Source organism: Prenolepis imparis, unplaced genomic scaffold, assembly GCF_030444845.1.
Source record: "Prenolepis imparis isolate NDT839.2.m4 unplaced genomic scaffold, iyPreImpa1.0 SCAF_4, whole genome shotgun sequence".
In the NCBI taxonomy this organism is placed as follows: domain Eukaryota; kingdom Metazoa; phylum Arthropoda; class Insecta; order Hymenoptera; family Formicidae; genus Prenolepis; species Prenolepis imparis.
The window spans coordinates 22,066-44,744 of NW_028141162.1; the positions used below are offsets into that span (position 1 = coordinate 22,066).

Consider the following 22,679-nt stretch of genomic DNA (forward strand, 5'->3'; position numbering starts at 1 on the left):
TATTTTTTTGACAAAATATATTTTGTGCTTTAATAATATATCTCGTAATTTTAAATAAAACCGTGAATCTGCAAAGCCATTGCAGTTTTGAAAGTTTGTCATTTTGGATTTGTAATTATAAATATATATAATGCTGAATAAATGACAAAATAAACAATTAATAAGATAAACAGATTCAGTATGTAATTGAAAAGTATATATGTGAAAAGTTATGTAGAAGTTATGCGAAAAGAGAAATATATATGTATATAGCAGCAAAATGAATATGCCAACTATAAAGTGTGAGGAATATCCATATTATATATATATATATATATATATATATATATATATATATATATAATATGCATATACATATATATACTTTATCGTTTTACAAATTTTTAAATAACAATTCTTAAAAAATACGAGAAATAATGCTTATATATATATAATATATCAAATTTCAACGATATTACAAGAAACAACATATAATTACCATTTCGATTTAGGAATGACAAGGACAATTTTTAATTAAATGACAATTTTAATTCCCAAATTCGGGATTTCTAAAAGAAACGCATTGACCGCAAGTTATACAAGCTGCTTATTATTCTGGTTATTTTGTTTTTTTAGACTCGACAACACTTGCTAATATATATATAATGATATATTATACTCTAATAATATATAACTAATATATTTTTATATATTCGCGCTTGTGTCTGTAGACGACGTGTTTTAATACATTGCTTATATACATTTCCGGGTCGTGCCAATGGAATTAACACACACACACACACAAAAGCCCCAAAGTCAGTGTATTGCTTCGCTTTATTAGCTTTCCTTTGTAAAACGTTCCAATTATAAGTTTTTTTACAACTCTATACTAACAACAAAACAAAATGTTATACGATATTATTCCGTGTGTATCTTTTTATGTTCAACAGTTTTTATCAGAGTGAAACTCTTAGGTTGTTCTACAATTATTACTTTGTATACAAAATAATAAGACGCTATTTAATAAAATGAAATAGTGACAAACATGCATTGAAAGGTAAGAATTTTTAGATTTAATCTGTTAGAAATCCATAGTATTTTGTATTATTGTAAAAACGCGCCACAAGCGTGCAAAAATGTATTTGTGATTTGTATATAATTTATATTAGATTCTACAGATTTCTTAGAACCTAAAATGCTACATCATTTCTCCTTATATGATATTTGAATAAAAATAAATATTATAATATTTATTTATTCATAATGGAAGAGATTACAATAAATATACACTGTAAATTACATGTTCTATATATATTACATACATATACATTACTATATATTTCTTTTTTACAAGCAATAATGCAGTTTCCGTTCCATGAAATCCGGTAAAAAAAGGGAAAAAAAACAAGACTTGAAAATTTTTCTCACTCAGCTACATCTCTACACAGATATTTGTCGATTTTAAGATAATACATCAACGCATGCATACATATATTTAGTTTGTACATTTATTCAACAAACAAGTTATATATTAAAATTATATATACACAGATTATATTTAAAGAATACCTACTTCCTACACATAAATAACCTCTATTTTGTTTAATTTATCGCTTTTGATCCTTACTATTTAATTTATTAAGTTATCATCGAGTTCCTTTTTCCTTTCTCTTTAAATGGAATAAAATTGCGTGGCGGTAGACGATTGCATTTCTATTTGACCCATTTTAAATTGTAATCGATGTAACCATCGTAGGAGTACTGCATTTGATTCTCTTCGATTTGAAGTAAAATGTTCTGCCATCCTGCTTGGTGGAAAATCGCGGCAATTCTGCAAACGCACTTGTAAGTGACCAGGTAGCTATAAAATATAATAAATCAAAGTTAATCGAAGCGCCTTTTCGTGCAAATGATTAATTTTTATTAATTTCCTTCCTTTACTTGAACATGATGAGAAAATAAAATGGCGTTCCATAGAGGCAGTAATTTACTTAGCAGAATCGATCCGCATTCCAACAAGGCCTCTAATAAGCTCAAGAAATGCAAATTGAGCATTTCAGACAACTAAAAATAAAAAAAAATATCCTTTTCATATATTCTTGTTCAAACTTATCTTAAATGTGTTGATTTTAGATATATAAGATCTTAAGTTAAATAATGTATGTATATTCGAGAATCGAACTTACGGCTTTTGAATAAGAAACGAGTTGCAAAATGCAGGGCGTTATCTTGCCCCAAAATTCTAACAAAATATTCATAGTTATATTGTGACTCTCGCTGTTTGATGCATTATTTTTTGATAATTCTTCCAAATATATCGTCCAAAGCTAAAGCGAGACAAAAACACTCTGTTAATATTAATTAACAGTGCGTATACGTATAAACGCGCGCGTGTGTATGCGTATAAAAGTGTACAATTTAATCTAACGTATAGTTACTTGACAAAGAATGAACGCATGAAAGAGCGACGACATGTGGAGAACCGAGGTTTTCGATTGTTCTGGAAATCCTGAGAAAATCACTTGTATGTGATCGGCAATGTGGCAAGATACTTCTTGAGGTATCGGTTGCGCTAACGGTATCGTTGAATGAGTATGACTATTCGTGTTGCCAGCATACATGGCAATATGCGTCAACGATCCTAGCAGTAACCAGGATAAGAGTCTAATATGGCCGATACAATCGACGTATTCACGAGCGCTAAAATATAAATACACGTCCAATCGAATGTACATCCAATCGATTTCCAGAATTAAGATCGAGATAATCAAAAACTTTACATCAAACCTTACTGACCTTACTGATCAAAAAATGAGCAAACTAACAAAGAAAAGAAAAAAAAACATACCCTTGTTGTATAGAAGATGGTGCGGTGTATAACCATGGCAAGTAACGCGCGACGGCTCTGTTCTCTCTATTGTTGCCCCTCGTAATTTCTAAAGCCACATATTGAGCAAGACCACACTTTAACATTCCACCCAACGTATCTTCGTTCAATCCAGCTTGCATACCTTTGCTATAACTCTAAGAAAAAAAAAACCTTCAAAAATGGCACAAATTTTATAGAATTTTATCAATTTTTTATCAATCGATTTACACATATATGCGTACACATCAGATACGCTCGCATTACCTTGATCTTGCTTAAAGTGTGAAAATCAGCTAAAAATTCAAGAACATCAGATAACTGATTCTTTAAAGATTCAGAGGCGTTCGTATTATAGATTGGCGACATATCCATTTGAATATTATTTTCCATCGCGATGATAGTATTAGGCAAGGACCCTCCAATATCCTACACATTAGCGGCATTATATTATTATCTTTTGATTATATTGCAAGTGTTGAAAACTTTACACATGCGCTATAATCAATGTCATATAAGTAATTACTTGAAGCACAAATTGAAGAAGTAACAGAAAATTTGAATCCGGTATTGTAATTTTAAATTTGATAGCTTGAATTAATTCAAATACAATTGTCCTTCCAAAAAAGTGTTTATCACGATCACGAGTAAATCCTCTGTGACACAAGTAGCACAGATCCGTTAAATAATTATATCGCAATGTTGAATTTTGTATGGCATAACTTAATACTTTGGAAAATGGATCCAACATTCCCTGAAAGAATAATTGGGATACAGCAACAATGTCTAGCTGTCCAAAGTGTAGAGATGTACATACATTCACATTAATATTATTTAATCACAATAACCGAGAGAATATTTCACACTTTGTGTGAAATTTTTTCGATTCAATATTTAAAGTACCTTTGATTGCTGAATCCCTGGTACCTTCAATATAGAAATTATAATTCGCAAGAGAGGAGTAATATCTTCGATGGAAGAAAGCATAAGAACGAGTCTGCGAAATAATCCATCAAACTGCGCCAACAATCCACTCCACGTGGCTGCACCAGGACCCAATCCTGCTTCTAATGGTAAACAATCCAAGTAACAAGCGATATTGTACAGTATTGTCGGCAGCCGTTCCAATGGCAATGATTTTTTCATATTTAGCGTCTGAAATCGGAATTATTTATTTTCTCTTACATATTTAAACAATTAAAAAATACGCTTATAATATGAATTGTAAGTAATAATTGAGAAAATTTATTTGTGACGCGTACTATGCAATCGTCTCGCAATACTTTCTTACCTCGAGCAATAATTGCAGAGGTGCAATGGGATTTAATTCGTTAAAATCGACTAAAGCTTGCGCGACACTTTTAAAAAACTGCAATCTCGTCGTTTCTGCAAATTGAAAAGAAAATAGATATATTATAAGAGACAAGAGCAAGGACTTGTTGTTGTTGTTATTATTATTATTATTATTATTCTAAATCTTTCAGATATTGACGTTGAAATAGACGCGTTAGTAACATCTAATTGATAATTTTTAAGTTAAAACTTTTTACAGCTTATAATAAGTGATTAAATTGGGAGATTATTTTTGGAGCAATTCTTTTCAAGGCAGTTGATTAGTCACGATGTAACGCGTGCGCGCGCAAATAACATTAAATCCTTACCGTTTAAATGAGTCTGAAACATTTGCATAAACACTCCATTCGGTGCTAATTGATGAAGAACACATCTAAGAAACTGATGCGCTACGCTAACCGCACCACCTGGCAGATGCATATTTGTTTCGCTTTGCCAAGGATACATTGCATTAAGCCCAACTCTGCATAAGTGTATTAGTATATTAGAGTATTAGTATTTTATTGTTAGAATATTATTATACTATATGGTATATGGGGCGAGAGGTGATAAAAACAATAAAGACTGAAGTGTGCATAAGATTTGTAACTAGTGTGTATATAATAGCTTCAAAATGTCATATATAAAAATATATACAACAATATTTTATTACATCTTACTTGGTGACTACACCGAGTATTTCCGGTAATAATGGTGCCGCTAAAGATGGTTCTCGATGAATAAAGGTTCCCAAGGTTATTATACATAATCCGAGCTCTTCATCGGAATACTCTTCTTTTATCGTTCCGCACTCTGAGCACCTGTATCACAGTTGATTGAATTCGATTCAATACGATGCGAAAATAACTGTTAATAATATCTAGCGTGCCAAATTATACCTATCATAAACGCAATCGTCGCCGATGCGAAATAAACTCTGCTTTAAATTGAAATCTGCATGATATGCTTGTTGAGAGACAAAGTCTAAATTTTGCTGAACTTGTGGGCCGGACCTATCGGATAGGAGAGCAATTTACCACTTATGGTATGATAATTATTTGAAATTAAAATCCGTATATATATATTTTTTTTGTTAAAAAAGTACTAAGAACATAACGATATATATATACACACAAGAGTTAGTCCAAAAATAAGTTTCTCTATTTTTTTTCTCTAAAGAAACGACAATGAGCAGGTTTCTGAGGTAGAGGTCTGCTCGTTGTCGTTTCTTGGGAGAAAAAAAATATGGAAAGGTATTTTTGGATTAACCGTACTCGTATACTAATGACGTAGCAATGTATCAGATATATGCTATGGAAAAATTTACCAAGACTCTGTCCGTCTCGCATGAGTAATCGCATCTTGATCCGTAGTCGTAATTTTTCGTATCCTGTCACGTTGAATACGAAACTGATCCCTCGATTTAATCTTCTGGTCGTAATCTGCTACTTTCGAGAGAAAATCTCCCGGATCGATCGCTGGTGGAGATGATTCTAGAGCCACTTGTTTAATCAATCTTCTCGGACTTGGCGATCTGCTCGAATTAACTTCATTGCACGTCGGTACAAGTGACGCCGACTGTAGCAAACATAATCGAATAAGTGTTTACTCTTTTGCTAATAATAAATAATATATTTTTCTATTAAAATTAATTTCGATTCAATTCACATTTTTAAAAACACCAAACATTTATTTTCCTCGACAAAAAAAATTAAAGTATCAAACTTTTGTTTTAATTAAAAACGATAAACATTTTTGCAGATTTATCTCTTGTCGTAAAAGATTGTCCATGTATTGTATAAATTAGAATGTATGTTAAAAATCGAATTAAAATTTATTATGTTTATAAAATAGAAGAAGCATTCCATTACCATATTTTCGGATGTTCCGCTATCCTGCTTCGTAAATACCATGTCACGAATGCCATGTTTTGCATTGTCATTTGATTTATTCGTATCTGAAATATTTCAAAGTACATTCATTTGTAAAGTATTTATTCTTTTAATGATAACTTTCAAAATACACAACTATATATCAAATTCTCTCTCTCTATAAGATATATCTACGAACAAACAATTATAGTTTTAAATTTAATGGAAAAGATCAAGATTCAGAAAAGAGCTTGCGTTGTCTGTCATGTACGCAAATTTTTTTCAATAAAGGCTGTACGGCAAAAATTATGATTAATTTAAAGAATGCGCCTGTCGAAATAAATAATACATTATATATATACTAGCTTTTAAATCCGCGCTACGCGCAAAAATACTTCATAATTATTTTTTTTTTCAATAAAAAAAATGTGTTATGCACCCCCGGTGTTGCGAGGGAGTGTAGGACTCTCACCCATTAAAAACCTTCTCTGTATACAAAATCAAAATCTCAGCAAAATCTCGCTATACGAAAAAATGTTGGCACCGATTTAAATAAAATTAATCTATTAATAAATAAATGCTCTCACCCACTAAAAACCCTCTCTATACACACACACACTCACACTCACACCAGACCAAGTGATTTAAAAAAAAATGTGTGTGTGTTTGTGTGTGTACACATTAAGGAGTGTATGACTCTCTTCCGAAAAAAAATAAAAATAAAAAAACCACATCGTCGCCATTCCCGTAAAATTTGAAAAATTTTGGTACCGATTTCAAGAAAATCGGTCCATTAATGAAAGAGTAGTTCGCGGTCAGACAGACAGACAGACGGTACTTATATATATAGATATATATAAAATACATGATATTTATATTTTTGCACAGACATATAGAGATCTAAAGATCCCACAAAAGTATCTATTTTGTAAAAGTTACGAAAAATCTTGGAAAATTAGCGCGTTAGCATATACCTTCGACATCCGAGATATCGAGAGCCTGACGTACTCGTTCGACTAAGCTGGGGAAATCTCTCGGAGGACCGCCAACCGGCAATAATCGTTCTGGCGTTGGAAACTCTAGTTGAGAAACGCTATGCGGACTGGTAATGTCGCTGGACACGCAAGTCTCACTGTCTTGCTCAAATGAAGAACCTAAGAAAACAAAGAAAATTACAATCGATTCTTTTAAATTAATCATTTTCTTTTATCAATAGAGCTCTCGTTTCAGTTACATCTATTTCATCATTTTAAAAGTTTTACTCACTGACTGTCAAAATGTCCATTTTTGATAGCGGTGATTCAGGAGAGCCATATGTGTCTTCGCATTTCAATACACGTTGCGCAGTTCGCGACCCTTGAAAGAAATCTCATTTAAGCGTGTTATACGTAATATACGTAACGTCACCGTCACGACAACGTCAAGAATGTCAAATATTCTTATATGGATTTTAAAACCGAACAATACACCCTGACACTAAAAATAAATAAATCAGACCGACACTTGAAATTCATGTGAGAATATTTGACGTTTACCTTTAGCGTGATAGCGACGCAACTTTACGTATACATATTATAAAGAGTACGCGACACGTTTTATTATTTACACATTTAACGCATTTGCACAAAGTACACTATTTGTATCACGGATAATATAAGTAAATGCAACATGAAAGAATGTGCGTGAGAACTTGCGTGCAGTGAAAAAGATATCTCAAGTATAGATATATGAACGTAGAGCGATATGAGATATCAGTAGAGTAATGAATAGCATACCTATGCTTATTTGTGGATTTTAAAGCAGCTGACTTTTAAGTTGTAATATTGAAATTTTAAGTATGTAAAATTTAGATACACCAGAATAAATTTTCCTCTCTGTTCTTGTTATCATCGTGATGTAACTCGTGTGAAAATTGCTGATAATATGAATCGCTTACCAGTTGCGCGAGCTATTGTACCAATGGGCAATAATCTTTCGACTGTCGGAGTAGTCATCAAGGGTTGCGGACTAATGGGTAGACCACCTGTTTGTTGTCCATTCTCCATACTTATGACTTGCGACGATATAGAAGAACTCAGTGCCGGTGAACTCGAATGATCACTGTTGGTCACTGTAATCACTTGACAAGGTGAAACTGGCGACGTCGCTGTAATTGTGATTTGCTCTACATGTTTTTGTCTACCTAAATGCTTCGCATTCAGCGACTCGGTGTTGTTAACAGTGCCTGCGATTTTTACAAGCATTTTATCCTCCTCCTTTTCCTTTTCTTTCTCCGTCTTCTTTTCTTTGCCCTTTTCCTTCTCCTTTTCTTTTTCCTTCTCTCTTTCTGTTTCCTTTTCTTTCTCTTTCTCCTTCTCCTTTTCGAATCTAAAAGTTTAAAATATAAAAAGCACATATTTTTTATATAATTATGTTAATAAGAATAAATATTTCATCTTTAAAAAGTTACATTGGATAATGCAATTTAAAAAAATGTTCAATGTTAGATATGATAGAATTTACGATAAAAGATAATGTCCAATATTAAATATATTTAAGCGAGATGGAGACCATCAAATTTGGCTGAAACTTTGTAGAAATGTAGAGAAAGTAAAAATAAGAAAAGTGTGTACAAAGAAAGCGAGAAGAAATAATTTGTACTAATTTTCGATAAAGTAATTTAAAGCAATTTAAAGTAAAAGTTTTACGTTTTTAATCATCGATAGTTTATCGATTGCAAAAAGAAGAGAACAAACTTGACTATATACAGTTATTTCTTTCGAGTTGTTTTGTATGTAGAAATCGTTACCTTGGAATATGAGAAATGCTCGTAGCAAGGGCTAAAGCACTCGACAGATCGTAAGGTTTTGACGAGACAGTATCTCCATTATACGGTAAGTGTCCTTTTCCGTTCTTTAGCGATGGCACAATTGTCTTAGATTGGATTTTCGGAAGCTCCTGTTGTCCGGTTAGAAAGGTACCCGTTACCATCATTTTCACTCCTTCGTACACGCTCCATTTCTTTTGAGATCCGGTTTTATTTCCCTAGAGCGAAAGACGACATGTGTTTTCAAGTTATTGACAATTTTTATTCATTTTTTCAATTGTGTAATGCATTATAAATTTATTTATTTTGCTTTAAATAGACATCAATTTCTTAAAAAAAAAAAAACTGTGCGTTTCAAGTTCAAATGACACTTTGTTTTCTCTATTTCTTGCTCAAAATAATATTTACTATCGATATTTTTCTTTTGCGAATATCAATTACTTTGTGTTTTGTCATGAGATACCGAGTTCTCATTTCATCTAATTGGACCTTTCTCTTCCAATAAACATCTTGATTAAATACTAAACTAAAATCTTACATGCATGTTGATTTGCAATAATAATATAATTACCTGACAAACTTCATCTTCGTTTCCTAAAAACCATATAGGTTTCGTCACAGATTCTGTCCTTGACTTGATAACGTTTCGATTATTCGATTCAGTACTCTTTCCGTCCGATATAATCGACATACGTGGCTCTTGAAGAAGCGTATTTTGGGGAGCCATATCCTCCAACTCGCCGAGAGATCCTCCGCTGTTGTCATGTAAGGTGCTGTCAGATTTTGGACTCTCAGGAATCGCGGCCAGTTCAGACTCCGTATCATCCGCATTGACCGAATAACTTTGCAAAAGCATTCGCAATAATGACAAATTGTGACATAGGACTTTGTTGAGAACAAAGGCGTAACAATAGTATTATGTGATACGCCCATTCGCCCATCTTAAATATTATTATTATCGAGAAGAATATTTGTAAACAAGAAAGTCAATCGTTGTGAAAAGTGTAAGTGTAAAGAATAAATATAATTTAAAAAATATAGCAAACCCCCATATAACGCATATAGTGTAATATTCTAACATGGATTCGTATAACGCGATAGATAATTTAAAAATAAAAAAATTAAAAATTTTTAATTTCTATACACAAATTTTACTTCGATTCTACTTTATTCGAAATAATTACATAATGAAAAAATTATTCAAAAAATTTATACGATTTGAATTAATATAAAGTAGAGATTCTTCTCTGTTGAATCTGTTTCCATTTTGTTTTAAAATAAAAAATATTTTGTTATAATATATTACCGACAAATTTTGCGTTATATTTTTGTATATCAAGAGACACGGTAGTGTCTGGCGTCAAGATAACGTGCAATTAAAATCGTGCGCAGCAACAATGGCAATCAGCGTGTACATGTATCTGTATGTATACGCGAGTCGCTCACTCACAATCAGTCGCGATTATACTTATTGTTAGATTACGGATTTCAATAATGGCTGTGGACCAATCGAACTTTTAATAAGTTAAATCGATATGACATTACGCGAACGTATCTTTCGCGTTTTACGGAGGTTTGCGTCAATACTGATAACATTGCAAATTAAAATGTGCTACAACTATATGATCTCTTGCCATTCGTCATTTTTTCATACAAAGATTCTAGATTGTTTCAGAGAGCGGGGGGGGGGGGAGAGAGAGAGAGAGAGAGAGAGAGAGAGAGAGAGAGAGAGAGAGAGAGAGAGAGAGAGAGAGAGAGAGAGAGAGAGAGAGAGAGAGAGAGAGAGAGAGAGAGACAGAGAGAGAGTATGCAAATTATCGGCGACAAATTTACCTAGTGAAATGTTTGTTGAAATAACGGCAGACTGGACCATTATTTTCTTCCCAATGAGTCTCCATTTGTCCGTGCATCCCTCCAGGACTGCGCTGATGCACCGAGACCATTGATGCGCGCATCGGCGGAGTTTCCGTGTCCATCTCTCCCATTGCATTCGTTGTCAACTCGTGCTCCACTCCGAGAGAGGGTTGAGACACGTCTGAAGTATTTGTTTTGTACAAATTACCTTGTGTGATGTAACATTTTTTTCTTAAAAATTTTTAAATTTTTACCACGCGATCTGGAAGGTGGCGCAGCCATAACTACAGTCGCTGGAATTCTTTTACATTGATGATGTTGCGTGTCGAGCGTATTCAACACTATCTTTATTAATGCTTGAAGTTGATTACACCACGGTTGTTGCCCATACTGACACTGAAGAAATGGTTTATTATTTGATTATTATTTGTATAAAAAAAAGCTTGCATCTATTTGTTTTACAGATATAAGCATTCACAAGTGTATATGTAGTTTTTTTTTTTTTTAAGAAATCGCTTTTTATTCTTTTATCTCTTATAAATATGTGCAACATATGTGCAATTATATACATAATTATATACATTTTACTTTACTTGTTTGAATAAGCCTTCTTCACCTTGTATAAAATAACAAGCAGAGACATCAACCAAGATCGCCTAATGTGTGGTTCCAAATACCAAAGACTGTAGCTTGGTGGTTGATGATCAGTGGGAGGTGTAGTTTGCGGAGGGCAAGGACAATGTTGTAATATTGCCAGAACTGGCGGCGTCATTACCCAACCCATCACATGATTTTGGTCCAAGAGTTGCGGTAAATTGGCGATAAAGACGTTAAATACTGGTGACAGCCTATAATTTGATATTTGATTGTGATAAATTTTACTTTTAGATCGAGAGATGGAAATGACAAATACAAGTGCAAATTGATCAGATTGATTGCGCAATTTGATGAATTTGTTGATAAAATTCAGAATTATTTTTTTCGTTTGTTTGTGATAATTTACATAATAATTAGATTTGTGTCTGAAAATTGATAGACTTGCCTAATATTATAATTTAAATAATTAAATAATTTATATAAATTAAAAATGTGTGTACATTATATAAATAAAATGTATTACATTGCATATATACATTATGGTAGCACTTGTGTATATATTATATTTATGATAGTAAAAAGGAAGTTGTATAAAAATCTCACCTTAGACGTTGCGGAAAAGTATGGAAGGTGCGCTCAGTTTGATTATATCCTAAAAGAAGATACAGGTGCCGCAAAACTATCCCCTGCGTTTTCGATAGTGGTTTCTCGTCCGTCGGATAAGCCTAATTAAATTGTATCGATACGTAAGTTTGGATACACAAGATTGAAAGAATGCGTTACCATTTCGAAATATTTTGGGTATATATAATCTTGTTCGATTATCTTTTCTTAGTGTATGAGTGTACGAGTGTATTTCTGTATTGAGAAATCTCGAATAAATTGACAATTCACCTGATCCTGTCTCGAAAGAAATTGCATCAACAGAAAGATTAATAGGTGCATCGTTTCTTTATCCGCTTCTTCAAGATCCACAATTTTGTGAGTATATCCTGGTAATACGCTAGCTTCTTCGACCATGTTCAGTGAATGTATATGACCATCTGTAAAATTTGCCAATATTAATTTTGCGTTCGTTCAACACGTTAGTTTCTTGTAGACTGAAAAGAAAAGAACAAGATCTTCTATAAGAATAATGTAATAGTAACTAATTCTAAATCTATCTGTAATTTTTAACGAATCAAAGAATTAGTTTTGTAATATATTTTATATATACATATATGTATATGTGTATATATATATATATATATATATATATATATATATATATATATATATAAATTACGAGTTGACGTTAAACGACAAAGGAAGAGACATGCACGTTACATATCATCTCAAAGGCTAGTCGAAACGATATACAAAGGAGAAGATCATTAACATAGCAAAATTATATTTTGAAAGTATAAGGTATAAGGGAAATGTTTATTTTTATATAACACAAAGAGTATACGTAAGTAAAGGAAATACCTTCAGTCATTTTAATTCAAGAGAAAAAGGTATCCTCTTATACTTTCTATCGATAACATAAAAAAAAGAAATTCCTTTTGATGTAATCTAAAAATTTTATAAAATAAAAAAAAAGGATTGACTTTGCAATTATTAAATCTTTATTATACAAATTATACAAATGTGCGGAACGTTTAGATGCAAGTTACGAGGCTCTTTGTTTCGATAGAGCGAATCTATCGAAAACGAAAGCAATAATAGTCTCGAAATATATTATATATTTGCGCGAGCATCGCTAAAGCATCTCTAAGGCATCTCTAACAATCTGATGCGACTCTGCATTGCTACTTACCGTTCGATCTGTTCGACCTACTCGAACGATCCATCTGCAGTCGAATGCTTTAACATCCGTGTAATACAAACGAGCAACATTTTTGCGCATATACACATATTTATCGTCTCGTCTACAGCTACACAGGCAACACACGCTACTCTACCTGGGATACTGTTATTAGGTGGGGTAGACCCCAACAACTGACCCAGTCCAAATCTCGAGCTCTTCCTTTTCAAGATGGGCGCAGAATATTGTCGGCTGTACACCTTTTCCTTTTCTGCGTGAAAGATGCGGAAAACAAAAGAAAAAAATAACACATAGTGTACTACACATAGTGTAGTCTGTGAAGTGCGCGAAAAGGCAATAAAAGGAATTTATAAAGCCCAGGAACGCTTATATATGTTTATACCTTGTTTAGTATCCTGTCGAGGTATCATCGATGCGGGCGCGGACATTGTACGCTTGTAAGGCCATTTGGTGCCGAAACTCGCGCTCAGCGTTTTTACGGAGCTCGTTCCGCTACCATCCGATTGAGATAGCGCTTCGTGCGCGCGATGCAATTTCTTCATGAACACTTCGCTATTCAGATCTGTATTTTTCAAATCTGAAACGCAGGAGAGCAATATTTCAATGATATTTCAATTAGCGATCATATTTTACGTAGATACGCACAAAATTGCGATTCTTTCTTTTCACAAAAAAGCTGCAACACACATTTTCCAATGACTAATGCTATAATGATACATGATACATACTAACCACGCAAATAAGCTACATCTCCCGATTTCTCCAAGTTGATTTGGGCTTCGAGGAATAGTGTGTCGAATCGATTTAAGAAAAATTCCCACGTCAAGATACGCCGATCGCTGAGGCTATTGTGTAGCTGATAAAGTGATTGTAACACCATTGGTCGGTCTACGATTACGGAATCGAATTGTGTCTCCAGACATAAAATTAACGACTAAAATCAAACGATTGAAACAATAGATTCGTCTCATTTATAACAAGTCAGATATCTTAAAACACACATAAACATAAATTTAAAGGTGGGAAGATTTACCCTAATTGCTGCGTCGTGAATAGTTCCAAGATATAAGGTTGCACGTTGCGCAACATACACATTATTGTCGTCCATGCTTGTAATCAAGTAACAAAACGCATTTGCTAATGCAGCTTGAAGACTCAACATGTTTCGCAATGGCGTCGAGTCCATGAATCTTGCAATTAATGTAACACGTTCGACTGGAAAAAAAAAAAAAAAAATATATATGTTCTCTTTACATCTAATCTCTCCATCTTGATGAAAAGATGACAAAGACCAATTTGTTATTCTAAATTGTATATGTGATTACCTGCGACGAATCTAACGCGCCAATCAGAATTGTGAAATTCTTCTTGTACAAGTCGCCAAAAAGTATCGGTGCCACAAGGTAATGTCACGCAATGTAATAATAGCGGAACAGTCACTTGTGCTATATGCGAATGCTCTGCATTTAGGAGTTCCCATAAACTATATAAGAATGAAAAAATTGAAAAAACTGATACATACAATTCTTTCTGTCGTTAACTGCTTCCGCGAGAAATATAACATTTCAAATGTAAACACACATATAAAATATACACTACTTTTTTATTAACAAGTTTTCCTGGCACCATATAAAGAATCCTTGATGATCCTTCACGGCCGTGTTAAACGCATCGCCATATAAGCACATTACATTCAAGCATTGCAGCATATAGTAGAGGATGTCAGGTTTGTCGATTGTCATTATCTCCTATAAATAAAATTTTTATCCGAGATAATTTTTTTAAATTTTATACAGTTATAAAATTAGTCTTGGCTGACATAATAAAATTTATTCTTGTATATTTGTGTAGAACTATTATAATATTATAATTGCGATCAAACTTTTTAAATACTTGTAGGATTTAACACATAATTATAGTATGAATAAATAAGCAGAATATATGTATACAGAGTGTCCGGTAATAGTCGCATCAACCGTCGTGTGCAGATTCCTGGGATCATTTGGAGACGATTTTTCCTCAGCAAAAATGTCGAGACACCAATAATTTTCGAGTTATAAGCGATTGAAAATAAAGGGTTTTTCGCAAACTAAGCCTTGTGGAAATAAAATAATAATAAATTCACATTCTTCAGTTAATTTTAGGTAGAGTTTACTTTAATAGAATTTTAATTTAAGGCTTAGTTACAAAGATACATGATGGCAAAAATTGAAAACATGCAAAAAATAATGACCTCCCTCGACATTTTCGCTGAGGAAAAATCGTCTCCAAATGATCCCAGGAATCTGCACACGACGGTTGATGCGACTATTACCGGACACCCTGTATATGTATGTCGGTATATACAGTACACAATATATTACCTTCAATAGTTTATGAATATATTGAAGTTGTTCCGGCAATTCTTCTATCGTAAAACGAAACTTCCCTACAGAGGTATGCCAAAAATCGTCTAAATCAGCTTCTGGACTTAGGTTTACAGGCTCATCGTCTTCGCCAATCAAATGTGGTTTTGCCACGCTTACCGTCGCAGTAGCTAAAAGCGCATGTGTATTGTTCACATAACAGACACGAAAATTTCTATATTTAAATATATAATTATTAAAAAGATGCGATATAAAATATTGTCCTACCGACATCAGTTTCTGATAACGTAACCGTTCTCGCGACAGCAGACATGACCTTCTCCGTTGGCATAATAGCTGCGAGATCCAGCTGTTCCGAAACCGTCTCTACTGTGGCTGTCATAATCTGTTCGAAAAACTAACATAAACGATCAAAATAGCTAATCCGGTAACATAGATTAGCCTACCGTGTTTTGTGATCAGGCCGTGTCGCAGAAGAAGAGACAAAGAGGGAAAGAGACAGAGAGAAAGAGAGAGAAGCACATATACGGACATATATTGTGTATACATATATATATATATATATATATATATATGTATTGTTATATACATACATACACACACGCGCACATAATTAAAACAGTTCAAATTTGGCATGCGCTGCTTTATTTTTTATGGACAATTATTGTGAATAAGCAGCGAGCTTATAGAGATGATATTTGTCTCATTGCAAAACAAAATCTTCATTTTCAGTAAAATCATGGAAATTTAATCCTCAATGAGACCAACATCAAACATGTCATTAGTCAGTGTTTGATAGAAAGTTTGTTATTATTGAGAATTGATTTATTAAAAGATACGTACATGTGGCATGTGAACTAAAACTCCACCTACAGAATGCATTTCTGGCATTGGCATGTTGATAACTACATCTGGTTTTGAGTCACTCTTTTTTGTCGTTTCTGGTGAGCTCTTACGGCCCTGATCTTCCGCTGTCTCATCCACAATTGTCTGAAAGATAGTAGACATATGTAACAGATATATTAAATTAATTTTCTTCTTCTCCATTTCTCATCTATAATAACGTGAAGATATCTCAAGAATGTCAAAAAATAATTTATAAATATTTAAATTCCACTGTCGTTATGATAAAATTAATAATCGAATAAATCCAAATTTTAACTAACATCAGGAGGATACGCCGGATTTTCCGGTGCCATGTAGGTAATCAATTGCAGACATAATTGATGCCAAATCACTCTCGACTCGCAATAAGTGCATTCCGTGTCCGATGCATCGCATATATGGCAATTGTTCCAATTAGATGCAACTATGGATTTCATCAAATGGCAAGCATCTCTGCAAACCCAGGTATTAATTCCAGTATGCTTATCCATATTTTGAAGCTCCATCTGCCAAGACCAAACTTTTCACGTTATTTCTTCATTAAATAAATAAAATCAAAAAATTCTATGCATTGCAAATACATGGATATTTACATGAAATTTCTCTCTCACCTGTTTCAGCAATATATCGAGCATAAGAATGCAACAAGATAAATTAAGTTCGGCATTTGTCGAAAATTCCAAATGTCTCGGTGTTGGTACCATGTCATCGGAAAGTGGGGTCGACTTCCCCGAGTCATTTTCCACTATTGAACCTGAAGATATAATATTTAAAGACGTACTTTCAGAAATCACACGGTTTAATATCCACGGCTGTAAAGAGATTTGCGAGCGGATCTCATTCAATATATATAATTAACTGCTGTCACATTTGTCGCAAAAATATTATAAACTTTGAGAGATTATATAATTTTTAATTTTTCAACCAACATGGAATACGATTACACAGTTGATAAAATATTCATTATAATATTTTTCGTATATTGTATTTTGTATATACATATATGTATATTTTACTCAAAGTTGTCTTACATATTCATCGCGTATCAACTATGAGAGGCATTTTAATATCGTAAAAACATAATACGTAATAACTTTAGAATATGACACGAAAAATGTATTATAATCCTAACAATCCTTACATACATGTAATATTTCCATCGTTATCCTTCGTAGACTTGCTTGGTTTTAATTCCGATTCTGCACAACTCATCGATTGCATTACGGCAACTCCGTCACTGAATATTGAAAACAGTTGGTCCAGAGGCATAGTTATTTCCAGCATAGTAAGTGTCTGCAACCAATTAAGAGCCTGTTCTTGTACTTTTGCGCTCGTATTGACAAATCGCTTTGCTACAAAGTTGTACATCTTTTTTGTATCAAATCCCAAAGAATTCATATCTCGATCCAAAATTTTGCTGTTGAAATGTAAAAATGTATAAGAATAACTTTTATAAAATTGGCAATTAACATTAATTAATGAGAAAAATCGGGGTTACGCGCAAAAACAAAAACCTCGCATACCTCAATATTATTTTTAGCTCTTGAAGTTCATGTTCGGGAACGTCATTTACTATTGCTTCCATCCAATGCGGCATCACGTAATCCCATACATCGGGCGTAATCACTTCGTACGGTACCAAACAAAATAGCCGATGAAGTCCGTCTTTCAAATGTGACGTTCGTGAAGCCAAGGTTTCCCTTTCACAAATTATTTCAATTATATGTTTTATGTAATCTCTAATGATAATGATAAATAATAGTCGTATCGTCTGTACAATAGCAAAATTAAGAGACTAGATTTCATGCATTTGCGTCTTTTAATTATATTCTTTAAATTTTATACACAGCGCGCGCGCATAATTTTCATTTTACATATAGTTTTATAAAGATTTATCAGGCATTTATCTCAGATAAAAATAAAAAATCTCCTTACCAATGACCTCCGACCCTGACATAGTCCGCGGGATGCGGTAAAAGACAGGAAATGAATACTTCGTAATGCGTTTTCATAACTTCCGAAAGCCAACCACAAACGTGTTCTGTTTTTAATTTCTCGAGCGCGCTTTCCGCTTGGCCTGAAATATTTTCAATCAGTCGAAAAATCAATTATGACAAGATAAAAATTAAAATTAATTTAAAAGAATGCTATTGTAATTCTTATCATTAGACTACATTAGAAAATATAGCGTCATAAGATACGATCGAAACACATAAACAAATTCGACATTTCCACACTTTATCATACAACAATACAAATAAGCTATCTCCTTCAAGATATTCATTATATTTGAGTGCAAATTTCGAATGTGTGTCGAGTCGTGTGTAGGCAGCTATCTTTGATATACATATTTTGCGTGCAATTATTATCGATAAATTCTTGAATTAATCAAATTCATCTATATTATTTAATCTTTAAGACGAGATAGATTGAATTCGGCTAAATATTTCGTTAGGCAATATTTCTGGCCTATTTTCCAAACGCGCGAATTTTATTTTTTCGATACACAACTTTTCGTAACATTTAAGATATGTTCCTCGAGGCAACATGTATATGAAATAAAAAATGCTTACACTTTTGTAGATTGCACATATTTAGCCGATATACCACGCTCTACCACCTACGTCTGGCTACGTCTACTTGAGTAAAGTGTATATATGCAAAGTGTTAAATTACCAACAGAAAAGATAAGATGTATAAGTCTTTTTTCAATACCATCGAAACAATAGGCAGTGACATGAAACCAATGAAATAACATTGACAATAAACGGCCCAGTATTTCAACCGGGGTATCCTCATTAGGGGTACAAAGTCCCACAAGCAGCCATACGCCATATCTGCCGAGGAGTTGTCGCTCTTCTAAACTCGTAGGATCGCAGTGACTTCCGAAGGTACTTCCGATAGTTCCACCTCCGCCGCCTCCTGGGAATCCTATGCCTCCCCCCTTGTTGACAGCGCTCATTTCCGTCATGTCCCGATTACTGTCGACGTTATGCGGTTCCGCTTCCTTGAGCAAACTGGAAAGCGAGAGAACGCGTGACTTTAGTGAACCGATCGTCGACCGAGCATACGGATCAAATCGCGACAATTCCTCGCAAATATCCTCGACAGTTAAAATAGTGCCTTGCCTGACGATCGCTTGAACCATATAAGTTTGCGTTTGCGGATCCAGCTGTGAGATGTGTGGAAGCGCCATGTGATAAACATGGTCACCGCCACGACGATTATTATGACGGATATTGTGACATTGCTGACAATATCGTATAGGATGATTTCCATTGTAACTCGCACATTCGGTCGAAAAACAAATGCTGATGGCCGATTTGTCAGCGGCTCTACAATTCTAATTATACAAATTAAATTAATCCACTTTAATCGAATATTAGTTTATTCGAGACGTAGTAAATTTTATCCATAAATTTATCATCACTCATTCGATTCAATTATGCTTACCTTGTTTTCGCAAACCATGGACACTTGTTGCATCGGATGCAAAATATCGTAAAACATCTGATTCGGATGCTCTCGATGGATCTCGTTGGCACATTCGATACAAAGATAGAGAGGTGGCGGAGATTCTGTGGCAAATATGATGGAAATGCGATGATCGTAACAAACTTTACCAGCTTCCGCATTGCCAGCATTCGGGCAACTGTCCCGTTGACATACAAACGGAGTGAGATCATCTGAAACGCCACAAACGAGTAGAATTTTTTCGCATATCGTTGCGTCTCAGAAATATCATTTGCTCTGTGCTATTGCCTATTACATGTATCGAATATATATCATATTTTCTAGAAATACAATAATCGATAATAAATTTACATGTAAAAAAAGGAAAAAGTATATATATATAAACTTTTTTTACCTGTAAATTTATTATCGATTGTATTTCTAGAAAATATGATATATAATAAATATATAATGTGTGTGTGTGTAAAATACTTACTCGCAAATTTTACCAATACAGCACGGCGGTCAAATAGATTTGGATTAAACGACGGCCAGTAATAGAAAAGCAATTTTGCAGCCGATGCTCTCGCTGGTGCAGTACCATAAGCGATAACGCAAAGTATATCTTTTATGACTCCTGGTTTTAAAGCCATCAGACATTCCAGCAATTGACAGTGATGCGCTAAAAGAAAATATTTATTTTTATATTATACATATTATATATATCTATAAATTTTATGTATAATTCTTCACACACACACACACACACACACACACACACACATACACACCACATACATCATCACACAGTTTTTGTAATAGCAATAGAGTTTGTTGAAAACCTTTAAGATGCTGACATATGGCAAATAATTAATCTAATTCTACAATTTTATATATAAATTATATACATTTAATAAATAAATTTTATAGATTTTTCCATAAATTTTACAGGTATACATATAATACCTGGATTATTAGAATATTGAAACACCATCATTATAACAGCAGTTACCGATTGACTAGCAGCATTCTTATCACCAGCTTCGATTCTTCTTGCTAAAAGTTAAAATATTCATTATATATAAAATCAATCCAATATCACTCTAGTTGTTAATTAATTATAGCTATTTAATATTTGACAGATATTATGTTATAAAAATAAAAATATTCAAATTATTTAAAAATTATAATTTTAGAATTGTATTAATTCTAACATAATGTGCATTATTCTACATATTATCAACCTGTTTCTTACTTGGCAAGCGGGCCAATTTCTCGTTCAATGGAAAAACTCCTATCTTGGTAAAGTAATAAAATTTTCTTTATGCACTCAATCTCTCCCAGATGTCATTCTCTCTTGGAGAGAGGAGTGAATGTGCTTGTCATATAAGATGCGAACATCAAGTGATACTGATACAAATGTATAATAAAAGTACTTACTGATAGTAAACGGCAAAATGTAAAAACAGAGGTAATTGACGATTTCTTCATGTAGTTCCATAGGAAGTACCGATATAGTACTAGCAGTTAAGTATGATAAATTGTCAATCAGGTCGTGATCAAGAAATGGCAATAGGCATGCTAGACATTGCAACAAAGCTTTTCCGAACGCTAGAAAATAAATAATTATATATATATATATATATATATCGGTTGTGCGACAAGATCAACATTGTTTAAAAAATGGAAAAAGAAAAATTTATTGTAATATATTGTAATAAAAATTATTGTAATTATAATTAATAGTCTGCAATTGTAATCTGTAATTACTGAAAGTGAAGCATAAAATTCTTGCTTGGAAAAAAAACTTATCAATTTTTACCTTTAATTACTATTATAATGACAATATGAAAAAATATAACACACACACATACACATGTATATATATATTTATAAACCTTGCAAACCAATGTGGATCAGTGGCACAACATCAGTTAGTTGCGTCAACGCGTTATAAAGCTGTTTATAATCCAAATTTGGATACAAAGCCATTCGTTCTCCATCAAACTGCTGCGACTTGATCATCTCAAATGGCACTTCACGTACTTCTTTTAACAAAGCTAAAAAATTTCAATCTTGTTGCATTATTAGATGGATTATGAATGAGATAATACATGTCAAGAACAATAACACAAATATTAAAACATGTATATGAAAATACATATATTATAATTTACACAATCACTTACACAGCAAAGTTTGAGAAAAATATTTTAGCGTATTTGCAATGTCCAAGCCAGAAGGCATCGGCTGAGTCCCGTGAAGTAGCCGTTGATAATAATCATGTAGACTAGTCAATTTTAGACTGTCTGCAATTTAAAAAAGTTTCAATATAAAAAAATATTGCTTCTATATTGTATATATTCTATTATATTAAAAACCTTGCGGAGAATATATAGCGTTTATCATTAAGATTAAAATAAATTGCGAAATGAATTTAAAATTGTCCAATAGATAAAAAGTAATATATAAGAAAAGTATAAATATGATAATTACATGCTGCAAATCTAGTTCCCATCGTGTAAATCCACTTGACAAACTTACTCTTACGCTGTTGTACACAAGTATGTTTGCATCACACCAATTAAAATCTAAGTAAATTATAACAAGATGATTGATTCAAACGCGCTAATCGCCGAAAAGACTTATCGTTAAATAATACTTTCGATATACAATTCTTTGAAATAGACGTATGTACAACGAAAACAATTCGCTCCCTACGTGCAAGTGAAAAATTTCCTTTCAATTTCCTCGAAGGAAAGCAATGGGAGCAACGGGAGCAACGCTGTCAACTGTCAAATGTCAAATTATGGAATGTCTGCGGAGTGAAGCCGGAAGTTGCAAGTAAGATAGTTGATTGCTT

General features: G+C 33.1%; 1 protein-coding gene across 12 annotated transcripts; it reads right to left on the reverse strand.

Annotated features, from left to right (window-relative positions):
• Positions 1-1,348: 1,348 nt before the first annotated feature.
• Positions 1,349-22,634, reverse strand: Unc79 (UNC-79 domain-containing protein). 12 transcript variants are annotated; one of them, XM_083036968.1, is made up of 48 exons: positions 22,313-22,634; positions 22,006-22,125; positions 21,715-21,876; positions 21,257-21,427; positions 20,783-20,872; positions 20,313-20,498; positions 19,817-20,049; positions 19,492-19,706; positions 19,040-19,380; positions 18,299-18,440; positions 17,887-18,063; positions 17,509-17,780; positions 16,975-17,117; positions 16,645-16,869; positions 16,322-16,468; positions 15,746-15,875; positions 15,476-15,648; positions 14,712-14,860; positions 14,438-14,595; positions 14,146-14,327; positions 13,845-14,046; positions 13,495-13,689; positions 13,249-13,362; positions 12,200-12,348; positions 11,909-12,030; positions 11,325-11,556; positions 10,963-11,104; positions 10,688-10,889; positions 9,426-9,696; positions 8,837-9,072; positions 8,231-8,415; positions 7,985-8,158; positions 7,315-7,404; positions 7,023-7,202; positions 6,049-6,134; positions 5,505-5,755; positions 5,077-5,190; positions 4,858-4,998; positions 4,507-4,661; positions 4,137-4,231; positions 3,749-4,000; positions 3,372-3,599; positions 3,113-3,274; positions 2,828-3,003; positions 2,418-2,679; positions 2,166-2,306; positions 1,921-2,043; positions 1,349-1,840 (listed from the first exon to the last, which is right to left on the reverse strand). In XM_083036968.1, the coding sequence occupies exons 1-48, from the start codon at positions 22,332-22,334 to the stop codon at positions 1,652-1,654; spliced, it is 8,307 nt and encodes a 2,768-aa protein (XP_082893094.1). In that variant the 5' UTR covers positions 22,335-22,634; the 3' UTR covers positions 1,349-1,651. The 12 variants fall into 12 exon arrangements, with proteins under 12 accessions (XP_082893094.1, XP_082893101.1, XP_082893091.1 ...); XM_083036975.1 differs by having other exon boundaries at positions 7,985-8,415; positions 13,291-13,362; positions 15,746-15,863; positions 19,079-19,380; XM_083036965.1 differs by having other exon boundaries at positions 7,985-8,415; positions 19,079-19,380.
• Between the last annotated feature and the right edge of the window lie 45 nt (positions 22,635-22,679).